At 42.4% G+C, this 17156-nt stretch overlaps 1 protein-coding gene across 1 annotated transcript in view; it reads left to right on the top strand.

Moving 5' to 3' along the window:
* Positions 1-16926, top strand: part of AGK (acylglycerol kinase) — a 22010-nt gene extending 5084 nt beyond the window's left edge. Inside the window, exons 5-12 of the mRNA XM_031061459.1 lie at positions 1052-1146; positions 3135-3204; positions 4004-4083; positions 6121-6178; positions 8485-8629; positions 9713-9810; positions 12520-12590; positions 16801-16926. Coding sequence (XP_030917319.1) covers positions 1052-1146; positions 3135-3204; positions 4004-4083; positions 6121-6178; positions 8485-8629; positions 9713-9810; positions 12520-12590; positions 16801-16906 — 723 coding nt within the window. The 3' untranslated portion in view covers positions 16907-16926. The remainder of the gene's footprint in view (positions 1-1051; positions 1147-3134; positions 3205-4003; positions 4084-6120; positions 6179-8484; positions 8630-9712; positions 9811-12519; positions 12591-16800) is intronic.
* Positions 16927-17156: the final 230 nt, after the last annotated feature.

Below are 17156 nucleotides of genomic sequence, written 5' to 3'. Positions count from 1 at the left end.
TGTAGGGAATTCTGCATCCAGCGCAATTATGGGTGGAATATGGCATTGTAGTATTGCTACTGTGTCACTTCATGTCTTTGGCCAAAGAGTTCTTGTCCTTCCTGTCGCTGTGTCCTAGGAGTAGAGATCTGCACTTGAGCTCCCTCTCTCTGTGCCCTGCTTCCTTTTCCCTTGGGAGTGTCACACCACTGTTGCCTGCATAAGAGCCTGTGCAAGGCATTCCAGAAGCCCTGTTCCTAGCAGCCAGGGGAGCAGAGCTTGACTGCAGGAGCTGCAGACAGCCTCTCATCTGCACACTGCAAAGCAATGCTGAAGAAAATGAGAGCAGGGTGTTTTGACAGTGTTAGCACCTGCAGGTGACAACACAGATGCAGCAGGGGAGAGGGCTTGGGTGTGCAGTGAGAGGGAAATTCCTAGGTGGCTGCAGATTGGCTGTGTCCTGGTGCTGCTGGCAGCATCCCCCAGGACAGGCATGGTGCACTGGGGTATGGGGTAGCTTACACTGCTTTGCTGACATGCTTCAAAAAGCAAGGTTTGAGATGAGGTACAGGGTAATAACCTGCTCCTTCAACAAGCCCTTTTGCTGAGCAGCTGTACAGAAAAATAATATGGTCAGTGACTTCCAAAAATTAGACCTGCTGCTTCATGATTTGGATGGCAGAGGAATCAATTAATTTCCTTTCCTTAAGTGAGAAAGTCTCTTTGCTGTGCAAGGTTACTCTGTCAGAGGGGGATTTCTGCAGTGCTAAATGGGTTTCAGAGCCTGTGGTGGCTCCATCAGTATTAAGAAAGATGGCAGATTGCTGACAGAATCCATGCATTAGTTGGGATGTGGCTGCCAAAATGCATGTAACAATGCCCTTAATGATTACAGAGAGCTCTTTTGTACCCAGTTGGCAGTGGTGGCTTCACAGATTTGGGTGCCATGTTCTGAGTCATTGTGTGAGGAAGTGCCTGGTGCTCAGTGCCAAAGGGGTGATGCCAGACACAGCTGTGATCTCCACACAGGAAGCTTCATGCAAATGTTAATTTATTCTCCTTATGTGTCCAGGCTGCCTTCAGTAAGATTCCTATAGGATTCATACCCCTTGGGAAAACTTGCACTTTGAGCCACACACTGTACCCTGAGAGCACAAATCAAGTCCAGTAAGTATGACACGTTTCTGAAATATGATTGGTTGTTTTCAAGAAGCAGTGCTTCTTGGTAGCTTTATACTTTTCTTTTTCTTCTGTGTTACATAGAAGTTGGCAGTCTCTGGGCAGAGCCTGATGATTCTCTGGACTTACCTGAGTTAATGACTTCCAAAAACTGATTAAAAATTAAAAGAAGGAAATGTATGTATTATTAGAAATAATTTGCTGTGGCTAATTTCTCTATGATTGTGTGATGCTCAGAGTTTAAAAAGAAAAAGGAATTAAAAGGATCAGCCTCTTAAGGTATGACAAGGATATAGCAAGGATTTGACAAAATAAGCCAAAAATAAGTCTTCTTTCTGACCCTTCTCCACTCTAAGAATTCTAGAAACTGGTCCACATATAGGCTGGTTAGGACTTGCAAAGTAAAGCTTGCAACAATATAGGAAAGGTTGGATCCCATTACTGACTTTTGCAGGGCGGGACTGACTTTTCCCTGGGGTGGGGCTGATGCTGGCAGTAATCCAACAACCCAATTCTTCAGCATCCTCAATATGATCCAGTCTGGGGGTATCTGTTGTCTGCAGTTCAGCTTGCTGCAGGATTGTTTTGTCCACTTATATAGAGAAAAGGGAGTCAATCTTTCTTTTCCCCACACTTCATTTCTTTTCAATTTTTCCCTTCCTCTCCTCTCATAATAATAAATATATTTCTTCTTGATCCTGAAATCTGTTCACTCTCATTCTCCCAGTAACTCATTAACATTGTTCTCTTTGTGGAGCCCTTGCTGGTATCCATCATACACAAAACCCACGAGTCAACTGGCATAACATCCTTCCTTAAAACTACCAGAGTGCTTTGAAGCTCAGAAAGGTGGATAAAGTGTAATCAGCAGCTAAGATTAAAATAATAATTTATGTTTGGGTTCTAAAGAAGCTGTTTGAAATTGATGATCTTCTTGTGCCAAGGTAATGAACTGTGCAGGTGGGACTGCAGCACACTGGAGAAGTTGAAGGTAATTTGGTCAATAGGCTGCTTAACAACCCGCACCAGTGGCAGAAGCTGAGTTAAGAAGTGCAGAAGTGATATTTTTTGAAGAAATATTTGGGCTTTGGTTCCTTCTGCAGTCTCTTAGGAGTGTAGGAACTGTAAAGGTCTTAGAGAAAGATAAGAGCTGGGAGAGAAGATGGGCTTTGAGAAGAACAGCTTCCTTATCTGTCTCAGTATTGTAATCCCGATGAAACCAAGGGCAGTTTCTCCCACTGATTCACATGAATATTGGGCTGGATCTGAAAATTGCATTTTTTCCTTGTCCAGCTGAGGCACTGGAAACATATGCAGTATGGAAACTAAATATTACCCAACTTTGAAAACAAAGAAGGGGTTTCAATCAAGTATATGCTTCAAGATTTGAACAGAGACTATTTAGTGGACTTAGACACTCTGGTTACAAAATCTTTACAGCTTGAAATGACAAAGTACCCTGGGTTCTGTCCACAACTTAATAGAGACCTAAACAATATGGGCACTGCTGGTAGGTAGATTTATGTTGATTAAAAACTTCAGAATAAATTAGCACATACTAATGCAGTTCAATTGCAGACATGTGAGTTGAGACCAGTCATGCTGTCCCATTCTCTCCCAGGCTGTAGTACTTGCTACCACTAAAATAAAACCATGATTTGGGTCCTTAGTGTGTTAAGTATCTGAAACAAGAGGTAACACAGTTGGCCTCTGATCTCCCAGGTTAGCTCAAAAAGGAGGAATCTCAAAAGCTTAGGCTGATAATTTCCTTTTGCTGTTTTCTGTATTTTGCCGTTAGGTTTTGTCATGCATTGCAACCAGCCATTTTGCTTTCTGAATTCAGTTGAGTGCAGCATGTTTCCCTGGGGTTTTTGCTTTTGCTGAAAAAAACCCTACTTGGACTCAGTGGAATTTTCTGGAAAAAAAAAAGTAATTTTAAAGCTTACTCATTTCCTTTTTTCCTGTTTGTTTTGCAGACATATTACTAATGCTACATTGGCCATTTTGAAAGGAGAGACAGTTCCACTTGATGTCTTGCAGATCAAGGTGAAAGCATCTACTTACTTGGAAACCAACATTTCTAAAGCTTTCCCATTCTGATGTTTTTATGTTCACATGGACTGGTTTTCCTCTGTGTCTTGCTGTTAGGAATTTTAGTTTATGATATCAGCAGTTCTGCTGGTAGTCATTTCTCCACCATGTGCTATGGCATCAGACAAACAGAAGAATGGCATCTTCTAAACGGAAGAAAACACTAAAATGCCTCAACATTGCCTTTCTTTGAGACTCAGAGAATATTGATGAATACAAAACTTACTACAGTGGTGTTTCTGTAGCAATGGTGAGAGATAGCAGTAGCTGTCTGCTGGTTTGATGCATTCATGTGGATTGTGAAGTTAATAGCTTTCGTTGACAAATGGAAAAATACAAAATTGGAAAACCTTTGACTATGCCTTGTATGGTTTCTGAATATTATTTTTCTGTTCTGTTGTAGAATGGACATTTCTGCAGTAAGAGTGTTGTGTTGCTGTGCAGAGCTCCTTGCTTTTGGCTAACAGTCAAATTCACTAAATGAAATGGCCATTGCTGGGTGTGCAGTCAAACTCAGGCTACCTGTCCAAAACGTCACCTCTTATATTCCTCCCTGGAGCAGATGGAATGTACAGTGCTTAAATTCTGCTAAGCTTTATTGCTGTTAGCTCTTTCTCATACCTCTTCTGTTAAATTTCTGTGTAGAAATTTAACAGAAGTTTTTATGTAGCAATGCTGTTTTTCCAACTTCAGAAAATAAAGTTGGAAAAAAGGTAAGAGAAAGCAATTTTGCAATGTTTATTTTTCTTGACAGGGAGAAAAGGAGCAGCCTGTATTTGCCGTCTCTGGTTTAAGATGGGGATCTTACAGAGATGCAGGAGTTAAAGCTAGCAAGTAAGGAAATACTGTTTTTTGAAACAGTACCCTTTTTAGTATCTGTTGCTCAAAAAGACACTCCCCTCTCTCAAGTAAGTCTTTTTTCTGAATGTAGGCATCTGACAGGGAGAGGCACCCACTCTTCTTAGGTCTTTTGTTACACACATGGGAGTGTAAGATGTATCAGAATTCTTGTAATTTGAATTAAATATTTGGTGCTGACCTGTTCTTTTAAGTATTTACTTTCTTCTTGCCTTGTGGTATCTGCTTCTGGAACTTTATTCAGATTGTAACGGGGAAAAATCTCTCCCTTGAGTAAAGTCTAAGTAAAGTAATTGGCCATTGTCTTTCATCGTCTGCCAATGAAAAGCTGTGTGTGTACTCTGAAACTCAATTCCAGCAAGGGACATCAGGTGCAGTAGAAATGCCTTCAGGTTCCTGCCAGAAGTGGCATGGACTGTGCTATCTAATGACCGTTCTCTGAATGCTAAACTCATAATTATTGGCCTTTCTCCAAATGGACACTTAACATGTCAGTGTCTGTGTATCAAATGACAGGCATTATCTGCTGAAGGAGCTGCAGAGCCAAAGCAGCTTACTCCCCAAACTCTTATGGAGGAAATGCAGCTGTAAGGAAATACCATGGCTTTGTGAATGAGCTGTCATTGTCAAGAAGGAAGAGGGAGCAGACCTCTGGAGTTTGTCTGGCAAATGTTTTTAAGAGATTTAAGAGGGGATGGGGGAGATGCAGTAAATGGTCAGGTTGTCTGTCCCTGGGAAGCCAGGGACATTCTTAGTGGGCTGGGTAGGTGCTGACTTGGCTGTGCTGCAGGCTCTCCTGCTAATTGCAGCCCCCTGTTCAAGGAAGTGCAGTTCTCTCTGCTCTGCACTCCCGCAGGGCTTCCTGCTCATGCCTTGCTTTTCTCCTGGTGTCAGCCTTCAGATCTTTCCCTGCAGCACTTCCCTTTTGTAAGAGTCCTTTGGGCTCAGTGCTGGAGGCATGACAGCACCTTTGGTACATGAGGCACGTGAACATCCTCAAGCCCTGCTTCCTTCCATGTGTTTGAATGCAGAGAAATGTGTCCAGCTTGGAAAGTACTTCAGCAACAAATGAACAAGTGCTCAGTCTGCTTGGAACAAAATCCTTGTGTGCTTGTCCTGTTTCTATACTTTGCCATTTCATCCACTTTTGCTCCCTGTGAGAGATGGATTATTGGACTAAAAACATTTGGTGTGTTCCAGTGCAGCTGATCTTAAACTAAAAAGAACTCAAAGGGAGTTAAGCCATAAGACACAGTTCCAGAAGTGTGTCTGACAGTCCCTCTGCTAAGGACTGTGCTGCTGGAGACCTGGTGCTGTCCTATGTTACTATTTTACAGACAATTTAATAGCTTGAGGGGAGTGGTGGCACATTTGCATGCCTTAATGGTTAATGAGATCCTTAGTTCTGCAGTACTCTTGCGCTGGTGGTGTTCAATGTGCTTTGCTGACCCTCTTTGGTGAAAGACACTGATCAAAATGCGTGCCAAGCCTGCCTAAATACAATCACATCTTTAGATTCTGTACAGTGCTGTGTGGCTGGCAGGATTTTTATTTTGTAAAACCCTGATTTCGATGTCAGAATCCTTTGGGACTAATGAATGTTTGCTGGTTCTTTTGTCACTAAGGTTTTTGGTTTGTTTCCTCCAATCTTTGGAAATGTGCTGTATTGCATATTGTGGAGATGCACACCACCAGCTGTTAGTCCACAGACCTTTGAATCATCCCCAGTTGTCTCACAAAAGAAAGTAAAATTCTGATAGTGAGATGTCCTGCTGCCTGTAGTGAAGATTATACACTGCATTTTGGTGATGTGTAACTCAGGATAGAGATGTCACTGCTAGGCTGCTGGTGATGTGTAGAAACTATCTTACAGTATCAAAAAGCTGAAGTTTGTCAGAGAGCACTAACTCAGTGGCAAACAAGTCTGTATGCTCTGGCTTCATGCAGAGTTTCTCCCTTTCCCGCTATTGACTCCTGGATATCTTAGAGGTTCTATTTCTGTTCTTTTTCCAGGTACTGGTACCTTGGGCCTCTGAAAACCAAAGCAGCTCATTTGTTCAGTATATTTAAGGTAAACATTAATTGTGAGGAAAGTGTTTGGGAAATGAACAGGCTGACTTTGCTTTGTATAATATGTCTGCAAGCTTTCCTGAAGGATTCTGGTAACAATATAAAATGGGACTAAAACTCAACTTGTTAAAAAGCCTTCCAATGGATAGATTTACTTCTGAAGAGAGGAAGGAGAAGAAAAATACTTCTAAATTTTTTTTTTTAATTTTTGCTACAAGATCACCAGGGGAAGCCAGTAACCCCCTGTGAAACTGGTGAGCAGCAGTGGTGAAGTGCTAAAGTGCTCAGCCACATTTTCTCAACAGTCTTTGCAATACATTTCACTCTGATTTATTCTTCTGGCAGAAGGGTCTATAATTAGACTGCTCATGCACATTGATAATCAGGCTTCCTTGTGTAGAATGAACATGAAGATGAATAGCTTTTATCTCACCTTAAACTTTACTGTTGCTTAAAATTGATCTTGGAAAGATTAAAATTTGACCTGTGTTAAAGGTATAAGGCATTTTCATTCACGTGGTTTTCCTTTTCTCTCAACATATAAGGAACGTCCTGAAAGGCAGTGAAAATGCCCAGGAGCTGGTACAGTAGATCAAATAGTGCAGTCTAGCCATGCTGTCTGTGACAATGCCAATGCTTCCTTTAGAGGCAGCTGCTGTAAAGGGGGGTTTAATAGTAATGTATCCAGAAAAGTTAGGATGGGTTTCCCCCCCCATCATCCGCAGAAAATTTGAGGTTATGCTTCTGTGTTCTGGCATTCTAGGTAGAAACCTATTCTTCTTTTCTGTCTACCTCCTTTCTCGCTTCCTTTGAGTCCTTAGGCTCAGCTGGGGCTGGTGATAGTGGATTTCTGTGGTGAACTATTAAGTGTACATTGAAAAGATCTGTTTGACCTGCTGAAGGTTAAAGAGAAGTGCCCACTTCTTCAGCCATTTAGATAGGAAACTTTCTACCTGATCTCACCTAATTGTGATATTCACATTGCTTTATGTGCCTCTTATTGTTATCATTTTGTTAATTTCTACAAGAAGTGTCTCCAGCCTGGTGAGTTTAATCTCTTCCTGGCTTGTGTTTGCTGCTCCACACTTCATATTTTCTGTTTTTACTGGGGGTGTCTATTGAAACAGGATGACCTGTAGCTGAAAAAAAGTGTAATTGGAAATATCACCTCTGATATTGGCAGGGGCATTGTTATGAGTGTTATCTCTTCTAAAATACACAGGCTTAAATTATCACAGCATTGCTGCTTTTCCATTTAATCATTAATATTTATTGTTTGTGTACTGCCCTACTGATACAACCTCTGTTTGTCCTGCTTATTATGTAAGTATGAGAGTGGAGTCTTTCCTTGCTCTCAGAGGTGTGAGGTGAATTAGTTTACCAACCTGTGCTATATGATCCAAAACTACTTCTGAAGTTTTGTACATAGAAAAATAATTGTACTGAGTTCATGTGGGCTCTTGGCTGTGTTGTTTTAGTATATAAATTTAAAGACCAATTAAATTATTCCCTCGCATAAGTCCTGTGTTTGGAGCATTTCTGAAATTATTTTCAAAACAATGACAGAAAATAAACTTTGTCAGGATCTGGAGATATTTTGAAAGCTAAGGTTCTTCTGTAGCCCTGGTGCTGGAATCTGAAATATCACCAAGAATAATGTGTTAGTACTTTACTTTTTTTTTTTTAAGATACTTTATGAAACTCACGTGACTTGCCTGAGGAGCTGTTGTGTTGCTGTTCAGAAGCAGCTGACTATCAGGTCAGGTCTGGATTGTTTGAGTTGCTGGAGAACAAAGGCCTGTCAGGTTTTAGTGCCCCTTGGCTGCACACAGCACTGTAGGCTTTGTCTGTTTGCACTGGGTCCTGCTGAGCAGTTACTTGAGTTTTCCTTTTTGCCATGCAGAAACCAACTGTGCTTTCAGACATTACTGTTGACCTGGCTGGTTTGTTCCCTCCAGGCAGAAGCAGCTGTGTCACCCTGCCACACATCAGCAGCAAAGGAAACATCCCTTCACCCTTTGTTCATAGGGGGAAGATGCCCTCACTTCTGTGCAGGGAAGGATTAGATTAGTGGATTTGGGAACTGTGGAGAATCTTTTTGAAACTGCAGAAATGTCATCTCACCAATGAACCTGGAGACTGGAGAGCCATGAAGTAGGCTGAGGCAGTGGTGGGGGGGCTGAGTAGCTCTGCAGGACTACTTGTGAGTACACAATAAATAGGCTACAGGACTAAACAGAATAAACTGGACATGCCCTAAACAAAATGCCCTTTATCTTCTGTCTTTTCTTTCCATGTAAATCCAAGGAGTGGCCTCAGAAACATCAGGCTGCTCTCATGTACGTGGGTCCAACTGAGAGACCACCAGAAGAGTCAGAGGAGAAAACATCCAGACCTCCTTTGTATGTGAGGCTTTACAGACGGCTTCGATCGTACTGGTCATCTCCAAAAGGTGGGCTGCCTGTGTTCTGGCATAAACTCACATGCAGGCTCTACTCCTCTAACACATCCAGGGCTGTGTTGTGTGGAGGGCATGTCTACTTTACTGCTCTCTTTTTTGTTGCTGTTATTTATTTGTTTGTTTCCTTTTTTTATTTATTTAAACTGTGATTTTTGTCAAGACAGTTATAGGGGCATCTGTCAGAAATGGAAAAGAGTAGTCCTGCCAGTGTTTGTGGTCTCATAAGCAAATACTCACTTGTAGAGAACCCAGGGCATACCCTGGACTCACAGTTGCCTTTGCAGTGGAGGCATCCATTGAGGATACTTGGCAGTTCTGGATGAGCTTCTTAATCTTCTTCCAGCAGAATGGCTTCTTAGTGAGCTGGGCAGAGAGGAGCAGCCCTTGTTTTTCCAGGGTGGGGAGAATTGCTGACACAGAGCAACAAATGTTACTTTAAATAGAACAGTAAAATTTTGGCCAGGCCTAAATTTCTCTTAATATGTTAAATTTTTTCTGTACCCTACACTTTGTGTTCTCCAAGCCTCTCTTGGGTTGGGTTGTTGTCTGGGCATTGCACATGGCAGGCCACAGGAGGAAGGAGTGGGTATTCTGCACAGTCTGGTGCAAAAACCTCATCCCTCCTTGGTTAGCAGAGATGATTCATGGAGGAGCATGAACCAAGTGACCTGGATATGAGACCTGAACTGTGGAGCTCATCCTGTAGAAAATGTGTTACCACAGCTTTCTGAACACTGGATTCCTGTTTTTTTGGTGCTAGCATTTTATGGGTTTTCTAAATGTTCCTGTCACCAGCCCAGGAGATCTGTTAATCCCTGGACGTAAGGATTCACAGGGCTGTGATGTACTGTGCTTAACAATCTTTTCTGATACTGTATAAGTGCTGATGGTATTTTTTCTTTTCTTCAGTACTCCTAAGCTCCCTTTTAATTTTTTAAGATTTTGACATTTTAGAGAAACAAAACTAGTGGCCAGAATGGCTCAGACTGATTTTTGTGTCTGGCATCTGCTTCACAGTGATCTGTGTCATTAAATTCCACTTAATGACTGATACCTTCTCTTCCTGCTACACAGAGTTCCCCCAGGAGGTAGCCCCGGAGGACTGGGAAGAGCTGAAGCTGTCCACCATTGAGCTTTCCATTGCAACTCGGAACAGGCAGCTTGATCTAGCAGTAAGACCATAACATAATGGGATTCCAAATGCTGCCTGCCCACAGAGTTTTCCTGTCTTGCTGAACTCGCATTCTTGGGTGTATATAAATAACATTTACTGCTTCATGGAAGAAGAGGTGACTCTGACATTTCGGGGTCTCCCTAACCCCGGCTGCCGTGGTTGCCCAAGACAGAGAGGTCCAATTAAGCACGACCTGTCTGGGCCCCTCAGGCAGGCTCCAGAGCCACAGGCTACCTTAGCAAGCTCAGCTCTTAGGGGATATCAGCTCTGTAGTGATTATCAGCTCATTTGTGATTTCAGCTCTTTGCTTGCTAAGTGCCCTTGGCAGACACAGGGAGAGAGAGGAGAAGGCTGTGTGAGGTTCCACAGAGACGTCCTTTATTGGCAGCTTCTGCAAAGGTTCTCAGGGACAGCTTCTTCTACCAAACTGGGCAAAAGTAGCTCTTTATATAGGGTACAGGGGTTTTAGGAATTGTCCAATAGTAAGGGTCAAGGGGAATGTGACCTATAGTCTTACAGAGAGATAAGCAAGGGTCTGAGGATGGAAGAGGGGCTTCTTAGGTCCAGCCATCATGACCAGGCATTTCTTATCTTAGGCTACTGAACACCAGGGAGGCATTGCAGGCCCTGTGTCTGCTGCAGAGGTCCATGATAGAATCCAGGAATGGGCAAGTTTCAGATCCAGTGTGGAAGCACAGGAGACCAATGTAAAACTGGGATGCAGTGGGATCTGAAAGAATTTGTACAAGGTTTCAGTAGCCAATCAGAAGTTTTAAGTTTTCCCATGAGTAAAAAAAGGACCAAGAAGCATTCCTTTCCCTCTTCACTTATGTGAGAGTGATTCTCTTTTATCAACTGCTGCTAGAAGGAAGCTGAGCCTGAGTGTCTGGCTGGAATTTTTTATTTTTCTGTCTTTTTTAGACTTGCAGAGTGGAGTTAAAAATAATTGGTACTAGGGAAAGGACATGGGCTACACTGATTTGAAGGGAGGGAAGTGCAGGTGGTTGAAAGTACAGAAGCAAGGCATCAAAGGAGCTGTTCCTGTCATAACCTTCTCAGCACGTTCATGCTGTTCATTCACTGTTTTAAGAACCTCTCTTTGGCTTATGCCTGTGTTTTGGTGCAATTTTACTGCTGTGAAAGCTATTTGGATAGATGTCAGTCTTTCATTTTACAGGAAAACGCTTACACAGTGATCCTATACTTGTGAGCTGCCCTGCATTTCCTCCTCAAGGGTACAGGAAACCCTTGCCATTATACCCAGGTTAACAGGAGGTGTTGAACTTTCTGCAACATATTTCTTCCTTAGAAGTCAGGGTCTTGAAGAACATAAAAATATGAGTTATATTGGTATGTTATCTTGTAGGTTCAGACCAAAAGAACCCAAACAGGCAAATATAGGTTTTTTTAATGTTCCCCTGGTTTTGCCTTAGAATATGCCACCATGAACTTTAGTTTCTTCTTTGTTGTGGTTTATGATTTGGACTGTCAGTGTCCTAGTAATGATAGAAGCTAGACAGTGGTTTCTAGGTGGCACTTGAACAGAAGAGTTTTGGTTGTTCAATTGAATTGGAGCCAGTGATGTAAAGTAGAAACAGACCTACCAAGAACAGAAAAAGTATCCGATTGCTACAAACTCCCTTATGCTCTTTCTGTGGTTTTGTCTGTTTTGTCTCCCTTAGGCCTTCAAGAGGCACTTTAATATTGGTTTTGAAAGGAAGGAAGTAATGTAGAGTTCTCAGGTCTCTTGCAAAACCTAGAGAAATGGACAAGTTCATGTTAGGCCAGTTGTACTTTTCTGTTTCTAGAGCTGGAAGTATCTTGATACTGCATTTCTTTTTCTACAAGTGTGGATCCCTTATTATTGCATTAAAATCCCTTTCTTGAAACCATTGTCCCTGTAGTCCTCAAAGCTGCCCAGCAGCTGGAATTGTTAAAAGCCATATCTGCTGGCTGCTGCCAGCCAGTCTGTGTCTCACCTCAGATTCATGCGGAGGCTGCCCCATTGAAGGGAAGCTGATAAAGCCACACAGGTGCAGCTCAGGCAGTGCCTCTGCAGAACAGCACAGGAATAAACCAAGTTACACTAATGGATGCATTTATTTTTACTTTTGTCATTTTGATTGCATCTGCACACTATGACTTTTGCCAGGACAAAAATATTAAAATACATAGAAAAATAAGTTGCATCTTAATCAAAATTGCTTTCCTGAAAAAATCTGTACTGTATACTTACTTTAAGGGCAGGCTGTAAATAGGAAAGCTAAGTAAGGAGTTTAGAGGATTGTTACCAAGGACACTTTGATTTCCAATTTCTATTGTTTAAAATCCTCTTACTGTGGTGTTTGGTGGCCAAATGTTGTATCATTGTACTATTGCTTAAATTCATGAAAGACCCATTGAATAGAAAGTAAATAAGAGCCTAAGAGATCTGCTATTGTCTTTAAAGGCAACAAGAAGCCAAGCGTGTGACTCATTATTTTGCTTCTTGTGGTATTTATTGAATATTCATTAATGGGAAAATACAGTCTGTAATTTCTAATTAAAATCTCAAGTTGAGATTTGAATAAAGCATGAAATTCAGAAATGCATCTTCTGCCTCCTTTTGGGGGACAAAGGACTGGCCGTTGTGTGAACATATTGCAGTATCATGGGTGTGGCACTTTCAGATGTTAACTGCTTGATTCCTGGATCTTTTTTTGCACAGCGCACTAAGGACTTCATGGACATTTGCATCGAGGCAGAGAGTGTCAGCAAAGGGGAGTTTGTTCACAGAGGGTGAGTATGGCAAGGCTGCAAAAGGGGGCAGGGTCTCTGAAAAGTGTGCTGGTTTTCTCTTATACTGTGCTGCAAAATTCAGAAGCAGAGAACTGCAAAGCACACCAGCCAGTACTGTTCTCAGGGACTAGTACTTTTATTCTTTAAAATTCTTACTCATCTTCTGTTTCTGTAAACAAGGCAAATGCCAGAACCTGGAGTATTCAGAATCTGGAGTTCTTCCTAGCTTCTGAGTTTGCTATACCTTTCATCTTTTCCCCTGTTGCTGTAAGTCAGTACTGCTTAGATATTATTGTCCTTACTCAGTTTTATAGCCAGCTGTGCAGACTTAGCCCAGAATCTTTTAGCCCTAGCTGCTCAGTGGATTGAGAGGTGGGTCACAGTGCTGGTCTGTTTGTACTAGTGGTACCTGGGAATTCTTGAACTGTGATTAGACAGGCCCTCCTCTAAGAAAAGAGCTTCCTTGCCTCAATAGCTCTGGGGGGAAATTAGGTCTAGGCTGGAAGAACTTTGGAAGATGTGAATTTAAACAAGGACTTTAAGCAAATGTATTGGTACTGCTTGTACGTGGAATAAGAAAGGCTGCAGGTACATAGAAGCAGTGTGTGGAGAAAGTGAATGTTACTGCTTCCTTTGTGCTTGTGATGTTGTCTTGTAGTGTGCTTGTTCCTCCTGCTCTTACAAGAAGTGAATCAGAGCTGCCTTTTTCAGCTCCTTCTTACAGTCCTACTCACAAATACATTGCATCTTCAGTGTGGGTTTTACCAGCAACAGATTTTCCTGCTAAATCCAGGGGAGCTCCTCTCCATATTACCTTTGAATTTGCTGTTTTCTCAGTCTTTGAGCTCCCTCTAGTGAAATCAACGTGATGATTTCAGTACAGTTTTACCTGCTTGTCATCGCTCTAATAATTCCTGCAAGATACTTGTTTATGATACTAATGGCAACTATGGCCCCTTATTTGAGCCTCCCAGGAGTCCCAGGGGGAATAAAATCTTCAGACCTATGCATACACTGTAAGTCAGGTTACCACCTGCTTTCAAATTGCATGAGCATGTGGGCCGTGGTTGCTTGGGACTGATTTGTTTGCTTTGAAGGCTACAGAGGGAAAGAATGAGGCAGTTTTCCTGTTAGAAGCAAGAGGAATCTGGTCTCATAAAGGAGATGTTATTCTGGGTTCTCCAGCACTTTGCTGGCAGAAGAATGTAGATGAGCTTGTGTGGCTTGAGGGAGGCATATTCAAGTGTATTCCCAGTGTAAATAATACCTCCTGTGTTGACTGGACATGCTTCCTGCAAGAGTGTGGCTCATTTTCTGACTGCAGTTACAGTGTCATGCAGAAAAAGCCTCTGAGGAGCATTACCATAGCCCTGCTGTTGAGAGCTAATTAGTGGCAGTACTGAAAGCTTTGAGCTGTTCAAGCAACGTTCAGAGAAACAAGCTCTTTGGATTAAATAGCGCCAAAAAGCCTGTAGGTAACAAAGAAAGACAAAGAGAGGTGTGGACGGGGTGGGGGAGCAGTTGGAGGGGATGGTTAGCTGTACAGAGAGGAATCAGAGCAGAGAAAAGGTGCCCTGTTTTTCCAAGGCAGTATCAGGGTGTTCAGAGGTCCCACTGTGCTTTTGCCAGCTGGATTTGAGATAAGCCCATTATCAGAGGCCCCCCCATTGCCTAGCACCAACAGGGTTTGTCTTTGGAAATGTGTGAAACAGCTCTTTCTTTTTTCTTCTTTTTTACTGCATAGTTTAAATACCAGAATTTGGGGGGTTGAAAAAGGTTTTTAGGGGAAGTACCTTATCAGTGCAGATAACAAGGGTTTTTATACTGGAGAGGGCACTGACATGAGCTGATGGGTCACACAGAGAAAACCACACATCCAGCAGGAAGCTGCCATGAAGGCTCAGACAGTGTGTGTGTCTGGGGAGGTGTGGGGATGCATCAGTGTGCTGGAGGGCAGCTGCTGTTGGATTTCCAAGAAAGGAAGAGGTCATCCCAGGTGTATAAAAGTGCCCTCTGGCTGTGGATCAGATCTGTGTGAACAAGAGCATCCACAGCAGCCATAGAGCTGATGCTTAGATAAGGTGGGGGAAGAAGAGTTGTTTACAGTGGAGTGCTTACTAAGAAGTGCTGCAGGGATGGAGAGCAGGCATGGAAAGTGTGGCATCAGTAATCCACATCCTGGTGTAGCCAGTTTAGATTCTGTATATGAAAGTACGGAGAGCTGTCACTCCAGGGCATGATTGCAGTTATCATCCACAGTGCACAAAACTGGGATTTTTTTGTTAGAGGTTTTACTCTGACTCATTTAACATTGGCAGCTTCTGGATATGAAAATGATGTTCCAGTTGTGTGTTATGTGCAGTAGATGTTGTGGTTCTCTGCCTGTATTTTTGTGGTTCAGCATAGAGTGGGATGCAACATGCAATGGAAACTTGCTGTTAGACTTCTGATCTTGTTGGTATTTCACATTGCTGTCTGGTCTCAAGTGAGGAGCAGAGTCTAAGGGAAATGAATTATGATTTTTTTCTGCTGGACCACTAGAGGGGCAATCACTGCAGGTGGAGTTGTCTTATTTGCTTATGCCAGTGTTCACCTTTGATTGATCTTTAATTCCATGTCTTGGGTCTTTTGAGTTTACCTTGACCCCACAATTACATCTCTATAGAGCTTCATGTGCCTTCATTGGCCAAAAATTCTGTTCACTCACCAGAGTATGCCTTGTATGTATCTAGGACCTTGTGTGATAAACTCCAAGCAGGTTAAACTTTAAGTGAGGAATCTTGCTGCTTGTTTGTACAGCACTGTATAAACTGACAGTATTGCATGCCATCAATGATTTATAATTTATATTGCTGGAGGATGTTTAATTCCCTCACAGTCACTCATCAATCTTTTAGTGTATACATATTTGATTAAAACCAAACTTTCCACAGTTAATATTGCTTCTGTCCTTCCCTGCCCTTTTCTTAGCTTTTCTTCCTTTGTCTTTGATTTTCATCTCCTGTTTCAACCCTCTCTTATGTTCCTTCTCTGGGATTTTCTGTGACTTTAGAGGTGCTGCCTTCCTTGGGGCATAGAAGACTTGGTGTACAGGGAGATTCTGACATGCTTTTGTGAGTTGTTTTCCTAGGCAATATTAAAATACACCCTTCTTTCATATCAGTCTAGAGATGGAAATTTGGGGACAGCAGCAGGCATTGCCTGCCAGAGAAATATCTGTGATAATTCCACCATGGTTGAGAGTTGTGGTGTATTAACACTGTAATTCTGTGCTGTTCTTTTTGCTATTTGTGTGTTGCTGTCTCTCTGGGAAGGGGCCCAGACCGAGAGGGTTGCTGCCTGGGATGCAGTGTACCCTTTGCCAGTGGTCAGTCAGGAGGCCAGAGGAAGGTCAGCACAGCCCAGAGCTGGTGCTCACTCTGCAGCAGCACTTGTGGGGAAAAGGAATCACAACTCACTGTCTCTAACAGCTGAGACAGTGACAGGACAGCAGCCTAAGCCTTGAAATTTACCACGTGGCACTTGCAACACCAGCTTTCCAAGACAGAAAACTTCATTCCATGTGGTCCCTTTTGACATCAGCAGACGTGGGAAATGAAGCAGCACTTATCCAAGTACAGTACATAAATAAGAATCTCACAGGTACCAGAAGAGAGAAACTGTCAAAATTGGATGTGTTATTTGGAATGGATAAAATGGTGGGGGTTTCTTCATGAGTGATAACAGAAGCAGCTGATAAGAAATGTCATGCTGATTGGTTTTGATATGAAAAATGTGAGGGTTTTGTTTGTTTTTAGATAGCATTATAATTACATTGAACCGTTAAATTACTATCTTTTTTGGCTTAGGTCTTTTAGGTTGCTGGTAAGTTTAGTTGCATGAGCTATGAGGAGATGGTAGTCACTGCAGGAAGTGCACAGTTCAGCATGAAAGTGAAGAGCACAAAACTGTGCTCAGTGTTCAAATATAATTAGTGAGCCTCAGAGCAGAAGCTGGTTGAAGGCTGTCGGTGCATTATGATATGCATTGACTGCAGCAGAAGAGGGAAGGACTCCCCTACTTTTTCACAGTTAAACCCATGAATATTTATGTATATAACCTCTAAGTTTACCAAATGCATAGTGATTTACCACAACAAAATGCCATCCCTGAAGAAGGCTGTTTGTGAGAGAAGCATGTCCTTACCTTACCTCTCTTTTGGTTTGGACAGAAGTCAAAAGATGCGTGACCCACACATGTGCCCTGAAGGGAGTCAGTGCATCCAAGCCAGCAGATGCATCTTGCAACTTCCAGAGGTGAGAAACTGGGAGAGCTGAAAAACTCTTTCACTTTGTTTCTTGTACCTGTTGATGCTGCACTTTAAGAAATTCCTACTCTAAATCTGGGAGATTGATTACACTGCAAGTGAGACACTCAGTTCCACAGTGCAGCCATGAGTCCCTTGCTGGGACAGACGTACTGAAGTTCCCCAAGTAGTCTGTAAACCTGATGGGGGAGCTTTGTTCTGTCAGGAGATAGTGGCGGTTCTTTTATGAAGGCAGTCATGGTGGTTAAAGGGTCTCTTAC

Source organism: Geospiza fortis, unplaced genomic scaffold (assembly GCF_000277835.1).
Source record: "Geospiza fortis unplaced genomic scaffold, GeoFor_1.0 scaffold8, whole genome shotgun sequence".
Lineage (NCBI taxonomy): Eukaryota > Metazoa > Chordata > Aves > Passeriformes > Thraupidae > Geospiza > Geospiza fortis.
This window is presented reverse-complemented; position numbering and strand designations above follow the sequence as displayed.